This window comes from Hemitrygon akajei, chromosome 14 (assembly GCF_048418815.1).
Source record: "Hemitrygon akajei chromosome 14, sHemAka1.3, whole genome shotgun sequence".
Classification (NCBI taxonomy): Eukaryota; Metazoa; Chordata; class Chondrichthyes; order Myliobatiformes; family Dasyatidae; genus Hemitrygon; species Hemitrygon akajei.
In genome coordinates this window covers 42,704,118-42,724,162 of record NC_133137.1, presented here as the reverse complement: position 1 = coordinate 42,724,162, position 20,045 = coordinate 42,704,118, and the positions used below count along the sequence as shown (strand labels likewise).

Sequence of the window (20,045 nt, the reverse complement as noted above, 5' to 3'; positions counted from 1 at the left end):
TAAATCAAAGCTACAAGAGTAACCGCAAGTTTACCTCATCGGGCTCCCGATAGTTAGCGGAGCTGGGAGCAGTTGGTTAAGGCATTTCGTTCTGTTTAAGATTTTTGTTTACAGTCCAAAGATCTGCAAATATTTACTTCAGCGTAGAATGGACCAAACCGGAGCTACTACAGTTTAGATTAGTGTTCAAAGGTAGGTGGCTCTGGTGAACACCGTTATCTTGAGGCAAAAATCACATTGAATGAATACAGGGACCACAGTCACCAGCAGTTCCACCTCCAAAAACTCGCTGGCTTTTGCTGGGGAGACCTGGGGACTCCATCAATTCACAGCAAGCAATGTTCCTTCTAACGTGTGCCCCCCCCCCCACACACACACGCGTGTGCCACACACCTTTTGCTACGAGCGCACCCGCTACCTCGTTGGCATATTTCGCGATCGTACACAATCACTTTTCCTTTTACTGTTTCTAATGCGGACGATGTTGATAACGTGGAGTTTGCGATGACCTGTCTGCAGCTTTTAGAAGTGGCTTATTTATGCTGTTTTTAAAGAAGAAATTATTCATTGCGCACATGTTGTCACGGGGCAAAAAAAAATGCGCAGCACAAGATTTTTGCGCACACTGGTTCTTACAAATTAGAGGGAACATTGACTGGATATTCGGTAACATTACTTCAAACAGAAAGTCACCTAATCTCATGCTGGTCCGAAACGCAATCTTCACTACACCCCCCTCCCACCGATCCGGACCAATACACACCCCACCCCCGACACAGTGCTCAGAACCGACAGAGGGTATAGGACACCTCTTGACCAAGGATACGGATGCACGGCGGCGGGCTGCCACTGGCTGAACTCAGGAGACACAGCATCGTCCTCCAGCACTGGGGTGGAGAGAAACAGGCGGTGGTTAGCGAGGGTCTAGTTCGGGATTCATGGTTAAGTCTCCAGAAGATGGGGAGGTGTTGGGACTGGAGACCTCATGGTGGGAAGTCGGGATGGCTGAAATTTCGAGCTTCCGCGGTCAGAACTTGGATCGGGAGGAACCGGGGTCCGGCACGGAGTGTTTGGGGTATAGGAGTATGACGAGCTCCTCACCCACTTCCACGAACTCGTTGTTCTCCAGTACGTCTGCCAGCGCATCGTCGAGATCGAGCAGTGCAAGCTCCCGGCACCGTCGCACCACGAAGCCTGCTCCACTCAGGGAGACGCTGCCTGGCTTATTCTTAGTATAGCGACGGAGTGCCTCCCGGCCGAGCCAACCCACACTGGCTGCCCCGTCTCGGCAAGGTACCGTCAGCCACTCGTCGCGCACATGCACCGTGTAACGGGACATGGCCGCACCGCCTTCGCCCTCTGCCACTGTGACCCTGGCCAAGGCCCCGTTAGCTGTGCCCGCCCACAGATCTCCCCACCCCTCCACCACCCCTTGCCCCTACCCTGTCCCTCCCTTCCAGCCCACGGCGGCTGACCCGCCCACGCACCCCACCACACGTCCCCCCCCATCCCACTCCGTAGCTGCTGTTCCCACCCACAAAGTCCCCCAATCCAACTGTCCTACACCGTCCCTCCCCTCCGTTCTCCTCTCCTCCCTGTCCCGCCCTTCACTCCAGGGTCGGAGCCGTAAGTTCCCGCCTGCAAAGACCCGCTCGATTCCCACTGTCCTTGACCCTTGTCCATAGGGGTATTCTCTCGTCCCACACCCCCTACCGTTTATTCCACCACTCCCACCCTTTGCAGAGCCCCGGACAGCGTCCTACCCACCCTCTGATTCGGCTCTGCTCCGGCTGTCCTGTTGCCGTTGCCCGCACTCTCGCTGATACAATGTGTTAAGGCGCTGATGACGCGGGCAGTGAGCGTCCTCCTCTCCAGGGACACTTTGGAAAAATAAACTGGTTTTGGTGTAGAAAGGGGCTATTGAGGCGATTTGAGGGAACAACCCGGCTCTCCACCCGCTGGCCAATTCCAAATCCCCTCGAAAGGCTTGGATTGGTACAATGCCTCGCCTCAGGCAGTGAGCTTCAGCTTGTAACTGGACGCGCACTAAATCAGCTCCTTATTGCCACCGCCTCAACAAATAGGAATGGATTACCGGGTCACGTCTATTCCACTGCCCAAGAAACCGGTTTATAACAGAGTGGGGGTTAGTCGGAACTGCCTACGGTGTAGAAACAGTTTGAGGGTGGAGGCCGGGCCTCTGTGGAATGGCAATGTGCTGGGATTTGCTTCATAGTGTCATTCCAGTGAGAACAGTGCTCATCAAGGAACTCCGCCTGGGGACTGTGTCACTGGGAAAGTTCTCATTCCATGTATCCCAACGTGGAAGTTACGCCCGTTAGTCGCGGAGGTGTTGGCTGTACTTCCAAATGTTACTTAATTTCATTCACAGATGCATCAATGCCCAACTCTTAATGAAGAAAATATAATAAAATAAGAAATTTATTTTAGAATTAGAATCAGGCTTATTCTCACTGTCTGGTATATCATATGTTTCACATGCCATGGCATGGTCCCATAGTTGCTAGCATAAGCTTTACTCTGGGTTATTATTAATTTATGTAATTTTTATTGAGATACAGAGCAGAATAGGCCCTTCCAGCCCTTCAATCTGCCCCTCCCAGCAACCCCAGTGAATCTGTACCAGAGCTGTGTTCTGTCCACACTCTTGTACCAGTCAGAATGCTGACAGAAAACGACTTTGCCAAGCCATCATCCTTCTACACCATGAACCTCTGGAGGTTCCACCATATTTTCTGGCCAAGAAAGATCTCCAACCACGCCCTACTCCTTCAGTGTAATCTAGAGGACATGGCCACAATCATCATGAGGAAACATTGGAAGTGGGTCAGCATGTGACGATAAAAGAGGCCAACTCCATCATCAAGATAGTACTCCATTAGACTGCTGAAGGGCGGAGGAAATGTTGGAGACCAAAGACAACTTGGTACCAGAAATGAGGACCCTGACCACACCAGGGCACAATAGAGAAGATGGCCAAGGACAGACCTTCACTGCGGCTCTAAGCACCAGCGGCAGAACATTGCGTCATCATGAGAAAATTTACAATGACCAGTTAACCTACCAACCCATGTCTCTTTGGACTGTGGGAGGAAACCAGAGCACCCAGAGGAAACCCACACAGACACCGGGGAGAATGAACAAACTCCTTACAGACAGCAGCGGGAATTGAACCCAGGGCACTGATACTGTAAAGCATTGTGCTAACCACAACACCACCATGCCGCCTCATGGTTCAGTAGAATCATGCTCTGATTCCTGCCACACATCCGTAAGGAGTTTGTCTGTGGGTTTCCTCTGGGTGGTCTGGTTTCCTCCCACATTCCAAAGAAGTAAGGATTAATAAGTTGTGGGCATGCTATGCTGGTGCCAGAAGCATAGCAACACTTGCGAGCTGCCCCCAGCATATCCACTGATTGTGTTGTTCGTTGACATAAACAATACATTTCACTGTTCCGATGTACACGTGACAAATACAGGCAATCTTATAAATTTGTTGTTTCATGGCATAGACATTTAATTTACAAAATAAAGAAACAAAAAAGGAATAGTGAAATAGTATTCATGAACCATTCAGAAATCTTATCGTGGCAGGGAAGAGGCTATGACTGAATTGTTGAGTGTGCGACTCCTCCTCGATGGTGGTAGTGGGAAGAGGGAATGTCGCAGATGGTGATAGACCTTATGATGGATGCTAACTTCCTGAGGCACTGCCAGTGTGGGGAGGGTCATGCCTCTGATGGAACTGGCTGAGCCCACAACCCTCTGCAGCTTCCTGCAATTCTATGCACTGGAGCCTCCATACTAAGCAGTGATGCAACCTGTCAGAATACTTTCCACCATTCCACCAGGGCTCTATAGAACTTCTCAAGAACCTTTCATGATGTACTAAATCATCTCAAATTTCTAATGAAATGAAGCCTGTGGCATGGCTCATTGTGATTGCATTAACATGATGGGCCCAGGGTGGATCCTCTGAGATACTGACACCCAGAAACCTGATTCTAGGGACTTTTAACCAACATGATTAATCCTTACCTTCCAATCCTTGAACCATCTCCCATTGGGGATAGTTTCCTTCTACCTGCTTCCTAAACCCGTTGTAATTTTGTCCATCTTTATCATATCTGCTTGTTGCTTAAGAACATTACTAGCTTCTCCTGTCAAAGCCTGTTGCTAAAGTCCCTCATTCTCAGAACCTTCCCAGTAAACCTTTCCTGCACCATCTCCAGGGCTCAAGACATCCTTCTTGAATTGTGGTACTGGATAGCTTCATTACCCCAACCATGGTCTAACCTGTATGTTGTACAAGTTCAGCGTAACCCTCTTGTCAATTAAATGCAATACAAAGTAAAACACACCAGACAATGACTTTGCCTAACAACTCTGTTCATCAGAAGGTGTTCAAAGAACTCAAAACTTCTCTGGGTAGTTTGAAACAAGACTCATTAACTCTATTTTTTTGGCTAATTACTATTATCACATGACCTGAGGGATAGTGAAAAACTTTGACTTACATTCCATCCATGCAAAGCACCTCATCATATCAGTATTTCTAGGTATTACAAGTGAAAAGCAATAACAGAATGCAGAATAAAGTATTCTGGTTACACAGAAAGTGCAGTGTGGTAGACACTGGCGGAGGGTCAGCCTGTCAGCAAAACACTCTAACAAACTTCTACAAATGTACTATTGAAAGTATTCTGACTGGCTGCATCATGGTCTGGTGTAGTACTTCCAATGCACAGAAACAGAAGAGAGTTGTGGACTCAGCCCAATACATCATAGGCCCATCCCAACCTCTCACTGGTAGATCTACAGGAGGAACTGCCTCGTGAAAGCAAAACATCCATCATCAAAGCTCCCCACCATCTGGGCTATGCAGTCTTCTCACAGCTACCATCATGAAAGGTACAGAAGTGTGAAGTCCCACACCACCAGCTTCAAGGATAACTCCAACGGGCTTCAGGATTCGTTTCCAAGCCTCTCTGCCGGCATGAACATTCAACTCACAGACCTCCATTGATACCCCTGCCCTCCCCCCCTTACCCCATCCCTATCTATAATTTTAGTCCGGTTCTCTTTCTCTCTCCTTTTCCCCCATCACTATAATCTCCCCCCAGCCCTACCTTTCTTTCTCTTTTATTTCCCATAATTCTCCTCCTTCCCCCTAGCCCATTTCCCTCCAGCCTATCACTTCCCAGCTCTCTACTTCATCCCTCCCCCCACTTCTTATCCCCCCTCGACCATCCCATGTTACTTCACTCCTGATGAAGGGTTTCGGCCCGAAACGTCGTCACTACCTCCTCCCATAGATGCTGTCTGGCCTGCTGAGTTCTGCCAGCATTTTGTGTTTTTATCAAGAATAACTTATTCTTTTCAATAATTCGGTTCTTAAAAGAACCTGCACAACTCTGATCAGTATAATCATAGCAACACTGTGGCCACTTTGATCACAGTTTTTGTTCTAATTGTGCTCTTTCTTGTAAAAATTGTATATAATTTATGTTCATCTTGTATGATGCTCTGTGCCTATGATGCTGCTGTAAGTTTTTCAATGCACCTGTGCATAGATGTACTTGTGCATTAGACAATATACTCACTTTGACTTTAGTTACATGGTTCTTTAGTTTACTTTCACAACTTCCAAAACCCACCAACTGTATTTAGATATGACTTGTTTTTGATGAGATGGAGCAGGGTTTGATCCTGATGACTTCTCTGAGTCTCTGACACAAAGACATCTTGAATGGTTAGTCTCCAGAGTCACTGCTGATCATCCCAAAACTTACCTTTTTATATATTTCTCTGCACACTTTAAAATATTGCTGCCATGCACAAAACACTTGAGGAACTCAGCAGGTCAGGCAGCATTCTTGAAGGAAATAAACAGTCAACATTTCAGGCCAAGACTGGAAAGAAAGCAGGCAGAAGCCATGATATAAAGGTGGTGGTGGGGAGGGGGGAGCAGAGGAAGGAGTACATACTAGCAGGTGATAGCTGAGACCAAGTGAGGTGGAAGGAGGGTGGTGGGGAAGGGGGAATGAAGAGAGAACCTGGGAGGTGAGAGGTGGAAGAAGTAAAGGGCTGAAGAAGAAGGAATCTGTTAGGAGAGGAGAGTAGACCATAGGAAAAAAGGAAGGAGGAGCAAGGCCTGAAGGATGTGATGGGCAAGTGAGGAGAAGAGAAGAGGTATGAGGGGAGACAGACTGGGGAATGGAGAAAGATGGGAAGGGTGAGAAATTCCTGGAATTCAGTAAAATCGATATTCATGTCTTTAGTTTGGAGGCTACACAGATAGTATATGAGCTATAAGAGTCATCCCATTGTGGCAGTAGAGGAAGCCACGGACTGACCAGTATAGGAATGGGAAGTAGAATTAAAATAAGTGGCTACCGGGAAATCATATCTTCTGTGGTTGCAGAGCGAAGTGCAGCCATCTGCACAGATATAATTCAATCCTTATCCACATTAGTGTGATCCTTTAATTTTTTCAAATTCCTGATAGCGCCACCCCACAACTACTTGAAGTTCTTTGTGTTTTTAGTCACTAGAATGTTTAAGCTTTTATGATTTAACTATTTGTCCTTTAGAGACCATAAGACGTTGGAGCATAATTAGGCCATTTGGCCCATGAGTCTACCCTGCCATTCCATCATGGCTGATTTATTATTCCTCTCAACTCCATTTTCCTACCTTCTACACGTAAACTTTGAGGTCCTGACTAATCAAGAACCTATCAACTTCTACTTTAAATATTCTCAATGACTTGTCTCCACAGCCATCCGTGGTAATGAATTCCACAGATTCACCACACTCTGGCCTACCTAATAATCCTTAATAATGGATTGCGGTATCTTTCCTACCACTGAAGTTAGGCTAACTGGCCTATAATTTCCTTTCTTCTGTCTCCCTCCCTTCTTAAAGAGTAGAGTGATATTTGCAATTTTTCAGTCCTCCAGAACCATTCCAGAATCTTGAAAGATCATTACTAATGCATCTACAATCTCTTCAGAACCCTGGGGTTTAGTCCAACTGGTCCAGATGATTTATCTACCTTTCAGTTTCCCAAGCACTTTCTCCTTAGTAACAGCAACTAAACTCACTTCTGCTCCCTGACATTCAAATTTCTGGCATACTGCTAGTGCCTACTACAGTGAAGACTGATGTAAAATACTTTATATTTGTCTACCATTTCTTTATTCCCTATTACTACCCCTCAAGTTTCAATTTCCAGCAGTCCAATATTCACTCTCTTTTACTCTTTATATATTTGAAAAATATTTTGGTATCATCGTTGATATTTTTAGCTAGCTTACCTTCATAGTTCATCTTTTCTCTCCTTATGGTTTTTTAAAATTGCCTTCTGTTGGTTTCATGTGTCATGAATTTTGTTGTTTTGCAACAGCAGAACCATACAAGACATTAAAAATCACTCATTTACAAAAATAAACAATGTAAAAGAGTAACAGTGAGGTTGTGTTCATGGTTCATACTCCATTCAGATAGCACAGGGGAAGATGTTCCTAAAGCATTGAGCATGGATTTACAAGCTCTTGTACCTGCTCCCTGAGGGCAGTGATGAACAGAGGGCATGTTCTGGATGATGAGGGTATTTAAGGATGTAAGCTGCCTCTTGAAGATGGTTGTGCCTGTGATGGTCTGGCTGAGCCTGCAACCCTATGCAGCCCCTTGTGATCCTGTGCATTGCAGCTTCCATATCAGGCATACTCCTGCTCTTATTTTCCCGTACTCTTAGGTACAGAGTCCCACACTAAAAGCTAGTCAATAAAATTGAGGCTCATGGAATAAAATCATTGGTGGCAAAATGGGTAAAAAACTTTAGATGAAGGATGTAAAGAAGAAGGATACTGGTAAGTGGTTGATTTTCCTCTTGGGGGAGTTGAAAGTGTCAGCCTTGGGACTACAGCTCCTTTTGGTTGAGGGATGCAGAGTCAACTTCAGATTTGTGAATGTCCTCCAATGTGGTGGACAGTGAACCAACGACAGGATGACAGTGGCTGGGAGAGTGAACGTGTAAGAAGCAGGAAGGACAGAGAATATGTTGAGACTGTGTAGCCAGAGAGTACTCCTTCAGGCTTCGGGAGGACATTCTGCCGTCTAGGATGAGAATTTGGGAACCGTGTAACAAAGAAGCAGAGTGAAGAATGGTCATGTAATCAACACCTTGTCCGAGTTAGCTTAACCATCCATTTGTGTGTCACTCCACTGTGAGCTGCCCGAGGACACAACAGCAAATGGGGATGCTTATTGAACTCATCAGGTTGGTGCTGGATCACAAGTGAGGGAATTTATATACCACACCCTGTAGCCCAGATACGGGATAAAACTTACAACAGGGGATAGAAAAGGCATGTAAAAATGGCAAAGTTACAATAGTCATGGGGGATTTCAATATGCAAGTAGATTGGGCAAATCAGGTTGGTGCTGCATCCCAAGAGAAGGAATTTGTAGAATACCTACAAGATGGATTTTTAGAGCAGCTTGTGGTTGACCCCACTAGGGATCAGCTATTCTGGATGGGTGCTGTATGATGAAGCAGATTTGATTAGGAAGCTTAAGGTAAAGGAACCCTTAGGAAGCAGTGATCATAATATGATAGAATTCACCTTATAGTTTGACAAGGGAAAGATAAAGTCAGATGTATCAATATTCCAGTGGAGTAAAGGGAATTACAGAGCTATAAGAGAGAAGCTGGTCAAAGTTGATTGGAAAGGGACGCTATCGGGATGCTAGCAGAATCGCAGTAGCTAGGGTTTCTGGGGGCAATTTGGAAGGTACAGGATAGATACATGAAGAAGAATAGATGAAGAAGTACTCTAAAGGGAGGATGAAGCAATTTTGGCAACAAGGGAAGTCAAAGACAGCATAAAATATAAGCGAGGACATACAATACAGCAAAAATTAGTGTGAAGTTAGAGGATTGGGAAGCTTTTAAAAAGCAACAGACAGCTACTAAGGAAACAATAAGCAGAGAAAAGATGAAATATGAAGGTAAGCTACACCTTAATATAAACAGTAATAGAGAGGCAAGACTAGATATTGGACCACTGGAGACGTAGTAATCGGGGACAAAGAAATGGCGGATGAACTGAATGAGTATTTTGTGTCAGTTTTTACTGTGAAGGACACTAGCAGTATGCCAGAAATTTGAGAGTATCAGGGGTAGAAGTGGGTGCAGTTCCTATTACTAAGAAGGTACTTGGGAAGCTGAAAGATCTGAAGTTAGAAAAGTCACCTAGACCAGATGGACTACAACCAGGGTTCTGAAAGAGGTTGCTGAAGAGATTGCAGAGGCATTAGAAATAATCTTTCAAGGATCACTGGATTCTGGGATGGTTCTGGAGGACTGAAAAATTGCATATGTCACTCCACTCTTTAAGAAGAGAGGAAGGCAGAAGAAAGGAAATTACAGGCCAGTTAGCCTGAATTCAGTGGCTGGGAAGATGTTGGAGTCCATTATTAAGAATGATGATAAAGTAGACCAAAATCAGCATGGTTTCCTTAAGGGGAAATTTTGCCTGACAAATCTGTTGAAATTCTTTGAGGAAATATCAGGAAGAATAGACAATGGAGAGTCATTGGAGGTTGTTTACTTGGACTTTCAGAAGGCCTTTGACAAGGTACCACACAGGAGGTTGCTTAACAAGATAAGAGCACATGGTATTACAGGAAAGATGCCAGCATGGATAGATGATTGGCTGACTGGCAGAAGGCCTTATTTGGAATAAGGGAATTCTGTGATTCATGTTCCAAATAATAATCTGTCTTCATGCACTTTGGCAAGAGAAAGCAAAAGACAGATTATTATTTGGAACATGAATCACAGAAAGTTAGCAAGCAGGTCCAACAAGTAGTTAATTAAGTTAACACCATATTGGCTTTTAAGCAAAGATGTAGGAGTTGAAGAACAGGTAAGTTTTCTTACAGTTGTACTGGATGTTGGAGAGGCCACACCTGGAATACTGGCCATAGATTTAGTCCCCTTACCTAAAAAAATAAGATATAGTAGTATTGGATGCAGTCCTGTGGAGAATTACCAGGCAAATTCATGGGATTAGAAGGTTGTCCTTTCAGGAGTGGCTGGACAGTTAGGGTCTGTAATTCCTTGGAGTTTAGAAGAATGAGGGATGACTTTATTCAAACATATAAGATTCTCAGGATGCTGAGATGGTTCCATCAGTGGGAGAGTCACAAACAAAGGACATGCTTGAAAATCAAATCATTTAATACCAAGTGTATAGAAACTTCTTCTTTTAGAATGTGGTGATTCTCGGGAATTCTCTGCTCCTGAGACAGTGGAGGTCAGATCATTAGATATACTTAAGGTGGTGATAGATAAACATTTCAGTGATCCGGGAATTATGGGGAACTGGCACAAAAAATGAGTTAAGACCAACATGGACCAGTCTGAGTCATATTGATGGCAAAGCTCTCTTGAGTGGCCTGGTGACCAACTCCTGTTCCGATATTCTTATATATTCCATCCATCTCCAGCCTCTCTGGTACCTGTCTGCAGACATCCTGCACACCTACACACAGATGCTGTATCGACACACAATTCAGTGATTGCTGGTTACCTCTCCCTGACCGGACTGTGTGTGCACTGATGTGAAGAGTGAAACTGAAGTTCTGCTTGACTCCAAAACTTTGCTGTATTTGCACAGGAATATTTTCAATCCACTTCTGGAACTGTGATCTTCTTTGAGAATTATGTTGAATTGTACAGCACATTAACAGGTGATATATAGCCTATCCATTTATATGCATAGTTTAAGCATTAATCCCTCCTCCCTCTCATGTTATCACTTCCTTCTCCCGATCAGTTAGTGAGACTTGTACATCTCAGCTAGATGTGGTAGATGGGAATCCAGACCTAACTCCCTGCAGTTATACTCTAGCGTGGTCAGCAGAGCAGTCTGTCACCTGGGATGTTCTCAGGGCTGAGAAGCATCCTACAGTGTGGAAGAAGTGGGGAAGGAACAGTAGAGGAAGGAAGAGGAAGGGGGTAATGATGGGAAAGGAGGGAAGAGTGGAAAGGGGAAGGAGAGGAGGGGAAGGGTATGAGGACATGAGGAAGGTTCTCACCCTGAAATGTTTACTGTTTGTTTAGGATGCTGCTTGAGCTATTGAGTTCGTCCAGGATGTTGTGCATGTTACTTTGGATTTCCAGCATCTGCAGAACTTTTTGTGTTTATGATTTGCTGCTCCACTGTAAAGTCTCTTTGAAGGATGCCTACCCTGAAGAAGGTTAAATCTTCTCTTCAACAGGAGATCAGTGAGACCCTCTCTCACTGCTCCCCTTCTGCAATGTCAGATTCTCTCCAACCCTTTGACCATGTGCAACCACAGCTACGTTTCCTCCCTGGGAACTTGTCTTTACTGCTATCTTGGCTTCCATCTCTGTTTTCAGGCCTCCCAGTATAAACCCACCATCCCATTTCACAGGTGCTCAATGAAATAGTCCCTGCTCTCCATCCACCAAAGGTGGAACTTCCTGGTGACCAAACATTTTAATTCCAATTCCCATTTCTGTTCCAACATGTCAGTCCATGGCCCTCTCCTGTGCCACAATGTGGCCACCCTCAGGGTAGAGGAGCAACACCTTATATTCCACTTGGTTAGCCTCCAACCTGATGGCATGAATATCAATTTCTCCTTCTGATTAAAAAAACTCCACCCACGTCCCCTCTTCTTCTTTTCCCCACTCTGACCTCTTCACTTTTCTCACCTTCTTCCCCCTTCTCCTATGGCCCACCTTCCTCTCTATCAGATTCCTTCCTCTCTAGCCCTTTACCTTTTCCACCCACCTGGCTTCATCTATCACCTTCTAGCTATCTTTCTTCCCCTCGCCCCATTCTGGCATCTTCCCCCTTCCTTTCCAGAACTGAAGAAGGGTCTGTCCCAAAATATTGTCTGTTTGTTCACTTCCATGGATGTTGCCTGATCTGCTGAGTTCCTCCAGCTTTTTGTATATGTTGCTTAGGAAGAGCATGAAGACAGCTGGTCACATAGGTCTCTTCAGATGGGCAGCTACTACTAATCGCAAAGGACTTTGCTCAAAAATAAAGACCCTTTGGGTGCAGTAGCTGAGCCAGCCACAGGATTGTCACAATCCCATAAATGGCCGGATCTACCCCAGACCTTGAAATGAGCAACCATGACTGCACCACGTCTTTCTGCAGGGAATGAGAGATGGGCCAAACATTTCACTGTGTAAACAGAGATGCGAGTTCAACAGTGAATGATAATCCAATCAACCAGTTATCATCCCTTGTAGTGGAGGAGGAGGCAGGAAAAAGTCAATGAGATGGGCAATGAGAAGTTCCTTCTCTAGCAGTGAGGAATCTGGACATCCTGTGTGGTGTTCCCCACAACAGCCTGACCCCCACTGTATATGTGACTTGCTTGAAGGTGCAGCAGGTGATGCCAAGGAAACCTCCTCCACATGGATCTCCCCCACATGGCAGCCACACCAGATTTTAAGGAAGGACAAAAAAAGAATCCAATCATACAATTTACCCCCCCCCCCATTCTCAGCTCTTCCACTCTCCAACCCATACGCAATTCAGCCCAGAAACAGTCAAGCCGTCCATTCCCCACCCCTCCACCTCTCTCCAGTCCTCCTTTTCTCCCATCCTTCCACATCTCAATACCACAACTTCTCTAATATCCCTCTAGCCTACTCCACTCAACCCTTGTTGTGGGGACAACTACACAGAAGGTTGTTTGTACACCCCAATATCTCCCTACTTCTCACTACCCTTCTTTATCCACATCACTCCAGAGTCATTCTTGGGAAGTCCTTGTACTTGGTGACCAAATATGGGTTATGATGTTGTGGCCACCATTAAATCGTGGCTGAAGGATGGTTGTAGGTGGGAGCTGAATGTCCAAGATTACATGTTATATCAGATGGATAGGAAGGTAGGCAGAGGGGGTGGTGTGGCTCTGCTGGTAAAGAATAGCATCAAATCAGTAGAAAGATGTGACATAGGATCAGAAGATGTTGAATCCTTGTGGGTTGAGTTAAGAAACTGCAAGGATAAATGGATATTGATGGCAGATATACAGGCCTCCCAACAGTGGCTGGGAGGTGGACCACAGGTTACAACAGGAAATAGAAAAGGTGAGTCAAAAGAGCAAAGTTACAGTAGTCATGGGAGATTTTAACATGCAGGTCAATTGGGAAAATCAGATCGGTAGTGGATCTTAAAAGAGTGAGTTTGTTGAATGCCTAAGAGATAGCTTCTTAGAGCAATTTGTCGTTGAGCCTATTAGGGGATCAGCTATACTGGATTGGGTGTTATATAATGAACTACAGGCAATTAGGGAGCTTAAGGTACAATAACTCTTTGGATCCAGTGATCGCAATATGATTGTGTTCAACTTGAAATTTGATAGGGAGAAAGTAAAGTCTGATGTAGCAATATTTCAGTGGAGTAAGGTAAGTTACAGTGGTATGAGAGAGGAGTTGGCCAAAGTAAACTGGAAGGAGCTGCTGGCAGGGATGTCAGCAGAACAGCAATGGTGTGAATTTCTGGGGAAAATGAGGAAGGTACAGGACATGTGTATTCCAAAAATGAAGAATTACTCAAATAGTAAAATAGTGCAAGGGAAGTCAAAGCCATTGTAAAGCAAAAAGAAAAGAAAGAGTATACAACAAAGCAAAACTTAGTGGGAAGACAGAGGAGTGGGGAGTTTTTTTAAAAACTACAGAGAGCAACTAAAATCTCATTAGAAAGGAAAAGATGAAATATGAAAGCAAGCTGGCAAATAATATCAAACTGGATAGTAAATGTTTTTTCAAGTATGTTAAAAATAAAAGAGAAATGAAAGTGGATATAGGACCACTAGAAAATGAGGCAGGAGAAATAATAACGAGGGACAAGGCTAATGAGTTTAGTGAGTACTTTGTGTCAGTCTTCACTGTGGAACACACTAGCAGGATGCTTGATGTTGTAGTGTGTGAAGGAAGAGAAGTGGGTGTAGTCACTGTTACAAGAGAGAGGTGCTCAAAAAGCTAAAAGACTTAAAGATACTGTACATAAATCACCAGGACCAGAGAAACTGCATTCCAGGGTTCTGAAAGAGATAGTATTAGAGATGGTGGTAGCATTAGAAATGATCTTTCAAAAATTACTGGAATCTGACATGGTGCCAGAGGAGTGGAAAATTTCAAATGTCACTTCACTCTTCAAGAAAGGAGGAAGGCAGCAGAAAGAAAATTATAGACCAGTTAGCCTGACCTCAGTGGTTGGGAAGATGTTAGAGTCAATTGATAAGGGACTGGTGAGGCCTCACCTTGAGTATTGTGAACAGTTTTGGGGCCCTCATCTTAGAAAAGATGTGCTGCCCTTGGAGAGGGTCTAGAAGAGGTTCACAAGATGATTCCAGGAATGAAAGGGTTATCATATGAGGAACGTTTGGCTCTGGGTCTGTACTTGCTGGAATTCAGAAGGATGAGGGGGGATTATTGAAAACTTTCAAATGTTGAAAGGCCTAGACAGAGTAGATATGGAAAGGATGTTTCCCATGGTGGGACAGTCAAGGACAAGAGGGCAGAGCCTCAGAGGGATGCTCTTTCAAAACAGAGATGTGGAGAAATTTCTTTAGCCAAAGGGTGGTGAATTTGTGGAATTTGTTGCCACATGCAGCTGTGGAGGCCAGGTCATTGGGTGTATTTAAGGCAGGGATTGATTGGACATGGCATCAAAGGTTATGGGGAGAAGGTTGGGAACTGGAGTTGAGAAGGAGATTTAAAAAAAGGTTCAGCCATGACTAAATGGCGGAGCAGACTCGATGGGCCAGATGGCCTAATTCTTCTCAACTTATAATGTCTTATAATGTCTTATAATGTCTTATAATGCGTTACTGTCAACACATGGCAATGCTGTGCTGCACATGGACACTCCTCATGTCATTTAACACCTCCCCTTGCTCACAGGGTCCAAAGCCCAGTCTGATTGTTCCTCTAACAGTATTACCACTCTCCCAATGGTTCAAATCAATGAATTTGGAAAACTGACAATTTAATATATTCCAGTCACAGATGAAGGGGTCCATGATGATTGCACAATAAATTTCCTCCTATAGCATGGAAAATGTAACATTTTACTTATGATTAGCACATACATTAATATTACCAGATCTGGCTCCAGACCCAGCCTCACCATCAAACCAGCAGACAAAGAGGGTGTTGTAGTGTGGTGGACTGACCTCTACCTTACTGAGGCCAGCAGCAAATCTCAGACACCTCCTCTTACTTACATCTTGAAAAGGAACCCATGCAGGACCATCAGGATATTGTCTGGGACCTTATCATCTCTGATGATCTCCCATCCACTGCTACCGACCTCAAAGTTCCCTTAGCCTGCACTGCTCATTTTCACCTGACCAACCTGAATGCCAGGGTAGGCCCATTGTTTCTGTCAGCTGCTGCCCCACTGAACTTGTGTCCGCGTACCACCCTTGGTTTAGTCCCTTCCCACCTACATCCATACCGCTTCACATGCTCGCGATCTCCTCAACACCTATGGCATTTTGCATGCCACATTTGCAAGGAAACACCAGATTGCGTAGAGGGAGAGAGAGTGAAAGAAGTGAGAGAAAACAGTCAGCTTATTTTGTGCGCCATAGTCCCAAGGAGGCACCAGATTGCATAAGGGAGAGACAGAGAGTTTAAAAGAAGCAAGCAGCAGCAGTTGGCCCATTTTGCTTGTCACAGTCCAGAGGAAACACCAGATTGTGTAGAGAGAGAGTTTAAAAGAAGTGTGCGGGAGCTGTCAGCACATTTTGTGTGTCAGAGTTTCCAAGGAGGCATCGGATTGCACATAATTAGGCACTTAAGTTAGGTTTAAGTGGAGCAGCATTGTGTGAATGGGCCAATGTTGGAGTGGGGAGTTGAGGCTTTGGTTCATAGGAGAGGAGAGGAAAGGGTAACAGGCTTAGGGAAGCTTGGTTTTGGAGAGACATTGAGGGCCTGGTTAAGAAAAAAAAGCAGGTGCACAGCAGGTACAGGCAGGTAGGAACAAAAGAGAGACGAGGAGTATAAGAAATGCAAGATAACACTTAAGAAGGCAATCAGGAGAGCTAAAAGAAGACAAGAGGTTGTTCTAGAAGATAAGGTAAAGGAGAATCCTAAGTGATTCTACTGATATGTTAAGAGTAAAAGGATAGCAAGGGACAAAATTGATCCTCTGAGAGATCAGACTGGTAATCTATGTGTGGAGCCGTAAGGGATGGGAGAGATCCTAAATCGATTTTTTTGTTTTTTTGCATTTGTATTTACTTGGGAGACTATGATAAATTTTAATCTACGATTTGAGAGGGAGAAGGGAAAATCAGAAGTGTCAGTATTACAGTTGAACAAAGGGGACTATGGAGCCATGAGGGAGGAACTAGCCAAAGTTGACTGGAAGGATACCCTAGCAGGGATGACAGTGGAACAACAATGGCAGGTATTTCTGGGAATAATACAGAAGGTGCAGGATCAGTTCATTCCAAAGAGGAAGAAAGATTCTAAGGGGGTAAGGGGGTGACCGTGGCTGACAAGGGAAGTCAAGGACAGTATGAAAATAAAAGAGAATAAGTATAACATCGCAAAGATGAGTGAGAAGCCAGAGGATTGGGAAACTTTTAAAGAGCAACAGAAGATAATTAAAAAGGCAATACGGGGAGAAAAGATAAGGTATGAAGGTAAGCTAGCCAAGAATATAAAGGAGGATAGTAAAAGCTTCTTTGGGTATGTGAAGAGGAAAAAATTAGTTAAGACCACAAAGTTGGGCCTTTGAAGGCAGAAATGGGTGAATTTATTATAGGAATGAGGAAATGGCAGATGAGTTGAACAGGTACTTTGGATCTGTCTTCACTAGGGAAGACACAGACAATCTCCCAGATGTAATAGTGGCCAGAGGACCTATGGTAACGGAGGAACTGAAGTAAATTCACATTAGGCAGAAAATGGTGTTGGGTAGACTGATGGGACTGAAGGCTGATAAATCCCCAGGGCCTGATGGTCTGCATCCCAGGGTACTTAAGGAGGTGGCTCTAGAATTTGTGGATGCATTGGTAATCATTTTCCAATGTTCTATAGATTCAGGATCAGTTCCTGAGGATTGGAGGGTAGCCAATGTTATTCCACTTTTTAAGAAAGGAGGGAGAGAGAAAACAGGGAATTATATACCATTTAGCCTGACATCAGTGGTGGGGTAGATGCTGGAGTCAATTATAAAAAATGAAATAGCGGCACATTTGGATAGCAGTAACAGGATCAGTCCAAGTCAGCATGGATTTACGAAGGGGAAATCATGCTTGACTAATCTTCTGGAATTTTTGGGGGAAGTAATTATGAAAATGGACAAGGGAAAGTGGATGTAGTGTAGCTGGACTTTCAGAAAACCTTTGATAAGGTCCCACACAGGAGATTAGTGGGCAAAATTAGAGCACATGGTATTGGGGGTAGGGTACTAACATGAATAGAAAATTGGTTGGCAGACAGGAAACAAAGAGTAGGGATTAATGCGTCCTTTTCAGAATGGCAGGCAGTGACTAGTGGGGTACTGCAAGGCTTGGTGCTGGGACCGCAGCTATTTACAATATACATTAATGATTTAGATGAAGGGATTAAAAGTAACATTAGCAAATTTGCCGATGACACAAAGCTGGATGGCAGTGTGAAATATGAGAAGGATGTTAGGAGAATACAGGGTGACTTGGACAGGTTGGGTGAGTGGGCAGATGCATGGCAGATGCAGTTTAATGTGGATAAATGTGAGGATATCCTCTTTGGTGGCAAGAACAGGAAGATAGATTACTATCTGAATGGGGTCAAATTAGGAAAAGGGGAAGTACAACGAGATCTAGGTGTCCTTGTTCATCAGTCACTGAAAGAAAGCTTGCAGGTACAGCAGACAGTGAAGAAAGCTAATGGCATGTTAGCCTTCATAACAATGGGAGTTGAGTATAGGAGCAAAGAGGTCCTTCTGCAGTTGTACAGGACCCTGGTGAGACAACACCTGGAGTATTGTGTTCATTTTGGTCAAATTTGAGGAAGAACATTCTTGCTATTGAGGGAGTGCAGCGTAGGTTCATGAGGTTAATTCCCGGGATGGCGAGACTGTCATATGTTGAAAGATTGGAGCGACTGGGCTTGTATACACTGGAATTTAGAAGGATGAGAGGGGATCTGATTGAAACATATAAGATTATTAAGGGATTGGTCACGCTAGAGGCAGGAAACATGTTTCTGATGTTGGGGGGAGTCCAGAACAAGAGGCCACAGTTTAAAAATGAGGGGTAGGCCATTTGGAACGGAGTTGAGGAAAAATTTTTTCACCCTGAGAGTTGTGGATCTATGGAATGCTCTGTCTCAGAAGGCAGTGGAGGCCAATTCTCTGGACGCTTTCAAGAAAGAGTTAGATAGAGCTCTTAAATATAGTGGAGTCAAGGCATATGGGGAGAAGGCAGGAATGGGATACTGATTGTGGATGATCAGCCATGATCACAGTGAATGGCGGTACTGGCTCAAAGGGCCGATTAGCCTATTCCTGCACCTATTGTCTATTGTCTATTGAGACGGACAGAGAGTCTGTAGATGTGAGGCAATGCAGCAGCGAGGTGGCGGACACCATACAGATGACAGAGGAGGAGGTGTTGGGTGTCTTGAAACAAATTAGGGTGGATAAATCACCAGGGCCCGACAAGATGTTCTCTTGGACCCTGTGGGAGGATAGTGCTGAAGTTGCAGAGGCTCTAGCAGAGATATTTAAAACATCCTTCGCCACGGGTGAGGTGCTGGAGGATTGGAGGAGAGCTAATGTTGTTCTGTTGTTTAAGGAAGGCTCCAAGAATAAGTCAGGAAATTATAGGCCAGTGAATGTGACATCAGTAGTGGGAAAGTTATTGGAAAGTATTCTAAGGGATCGGACATATAAATATTTGGTTAAACAAAGACTGATTAGAGATAATCAGCATGGCTTTGTGCGTGGTAAGGCATGTCTAACCAGTCTTATAGAGCTTTTCGAGGAATTTACCAGGAAAGTTAATGAAAGAAAGACACTGGATGTTATTTACATGGACTTTGGCAAGGCACTTGACAAGGTCGCACATGAGAAGTTGGCCAAGAGAGTTCAGTCACTTCGCATTGAAGATAAGGTAGTAAATTAGATTAGACATTAAGCTTCATGGAAGAAACGAGAGATTGGTTGTGGATGGTTGCCTCTCAGACTGGAAGTCTGTGACTGGTGGTGTGCTACAGGGATTGAAGATGGGTCCATTATTGTTTGTCATCTGTATCACTGATCTGGTTGATAATGTGTTAAACTTGATCAGCAAATTTACGAATGACACCAAGACTGTGTGGGGGGTGGGGGTGGTGGGGGGGAGTTGTGGACAGTAAAAAAATCTATCAAAGCTTGCTGCAGGAATCTAGACCAGCTAGAAAAATAGGCTGAAAAATGGCAGATGGAATTTAATGTAGACATGTGTGAAGTGTTGCACTTTGGGATGACCAACCAGAAAAGCTCTTACAGTAAACAGTAAGGTACTGATGAGTGCGGTAAAACAAAGAGACCTGGGAATATAAGTCTATAATTCATTAAAAGTGCTGTAACAGCTAGATAGGTTTGTAAAGAAAACTTTTGGCATATGGCTTTCATAAATCACAGTATTGAGTACGAGAGATGGGATGTAATGCAGAAATTGAATTAGATGCTGGTGAAGCTCAATTTGGAGTGTTGTGTCCAGTTTGGTCACCTACCTACAGGAAAGATATCTATAAGATTGAAAAAGTATTGAGAAAATTTACAAGCATACCAGCACTTGAGGATCCGAATTGTAAAGAAAGGTCGAATAGGTTTATTCCCTAGAATGTAGAGGATTGAGGGGAGATTTGAAAGAGGTATTATGAGGGGTAAAAGTAAGCAGGCTTTTTTCTACTGAGGTTGAACGAGACTAGAGGTCATGTGTTGAGGGTGAAAGGTAAAATGTTTTAAGGAGAACTT

The 20,045-nt window shown here is 44.3% G+C and overlaps 1 protein-coding gene across 3 annotated transcripts in view; it reads right to left on the bottom strand.

Annotated features, from left to right (window-relative positions):
- The window catches only part of LOC140738530 (histidine ammonia-lyase), an 80,807-nt gene extending 78,816 nt beyond the window's left edge, over positions 1 to 1,991 (bottom strand). For 2 of the 3 annotated variants that reach the window (XM_073065916.1, XM_073065917.1), the window contains exons 1-3: positions 1,102 to 1,403; positions 827 to 887; positions 35 to 62 (exon numbers count right to left, since the gene is read on the bottom strand). In XM_073065916.1, coding sequence (XP_072922017.1) covers positions 35 to 62; positions 827 to 887; positions 1,102 to 1,339 — 327 coding nt within the window. In that variant the 5' untranslated portion in view covers positions 1,340 to 1,403. Of the gene's footprint in view, positions 1 to 34; positions 63 to 826; positions 888 to 1,101; positions 1,404 to 1,767 lie in introns of those variants that run through there. The other variant, XM_073065919.1, reaches the window with a different exon arrangement.
- Between the last annotated feature and the right edge of the window lie 18,054 nt (positions 1,992 to 20,045).